Source organism: Chiloscyllium plagiosum, unplaced genomic scaffold (assembly GCF_004010195.1).
Source record: "Chiloscyllium plagiosum isolate BGI_BamShark_2017 unplaced genomic scaffold, ASM401019v2 scaf_3676, whole genome shotgun sequence".
Classification (NCBI taxonomy): Eukaryota; Metazoa; Chordata; class Chondrichthyes; order Orectolobiformes; family Hemiscylliidae; genus Chiloscyllium; species Chiloscyllium plagiosum.
Genome location: NW_025211366.1, coordinates 5,931 through 6,875, shown reverse-complemented (window position 1 = coordinate 6,875; position 945 = coordinate 5,931). Strand labels below are relative to the sequence as shown.

The following is a 945-nucleotide window of genomic DNA, read 5'->3' as shown; positions in this document are numbered from 1 at the left end:
ACCAGTCGGTGAGCATTAGCTCCGGGCACCCCCCGTAAGCTGAGAACTGCCTTGGCACAGACGATGGACGTGCCCCCTCCTCTCCGCTCGCTGAGGTCCTCGATCCGCCCCTCTGTCCTGCTGAGGGAAGATATTCCCCCACCCTCCGTTCGTCTTCTGATGGCGCCGCTGAGCTGGCCGTTGCCACAAGGGCTCGATCATGGAGCGTTCCCAATGGGACCTGTTGGGGCGTGGGCTATCAGCCTCGCGAGAGGGGCCAAATGGCCCGCGATGGGGCCAAACTTTGCCGCCGGCCCGTTCTGGGACACCTGGAGCTGGTGTGGGTGGGTGGGTGGGTGGGAAGCTGAGGCTCGACCCCCCCCCCCCGGGCCTCCTATCCAAGAGGATGGCGCGCTACCTCACCCACCCACCCCATTGACATTGTTGGTCATTGGGGTAATATCCGTCGGCCCATACGTTCGTGGGATGACCGGCGCCTTTAAGGCAGCGCCCGCCCCCACGTGGGCGGGTGCGCCGCCGCCGATTGGGCGAACGGTCCAGCGCCGCCTCCCGATTGGTCCGGAGCGCCGTCGCTCAGCCGGAAGGGGCGGGGGGTTTAAAGGGGAAGTGCCCTCCCTCCCCTCTCCACGGGGGAAGATGGCGGCGCTGCTCCGGTTGTGCCTGAGGCCTGCTCCTCGCCTCCTCCTCCTCCTTCCCCGGGGACCCGCCGCCCTCTCCGGCCTCTGCAGGGCGGTCTCCGGCAGCGGGCCGGCCTCCTCGGTGTCGCCCTCGGCTATGGCCGGGCCCGGGGAGCTGCCGCCCGGGTACGCGGGCGCCCCGCCGCCGGAGGTCAACCTGTACGACCAGGTAAGGGGGGAATGTCATCAAACCGCTAAAATCACCATTAAACAGCTCAAAACCGTCATCAAACCGCTAAAATCACCATCAAACCGCTAAAATCACCAT

The 945-nt window shown here is 66.5% G+C and overlaps 1 protein-coding gene across 1 annotated transcript in view; it reads left to right on the top strand.

The window, feature by feature from the left end:
* Positions 1–605: 605 nt before the first annotated feature.
* The window catches only part of ndufb11 (NADH:ubiquinone oxidoreductase subunit B11), a 5,780-nt gene continuing 5,440 nt past the window's right edge, over positions 606–945 (top strand). The window contains exon 1 of the mRNA XM_043685627.1: positions 606–846. Coding sequence (XP_043541562.1) covers positions 637–846 — 210 coding nt within the window. The 5' untranslated portion in view covers positions 606–636. The remainder of the gene's footprint in view (positions 847–945) is intronic.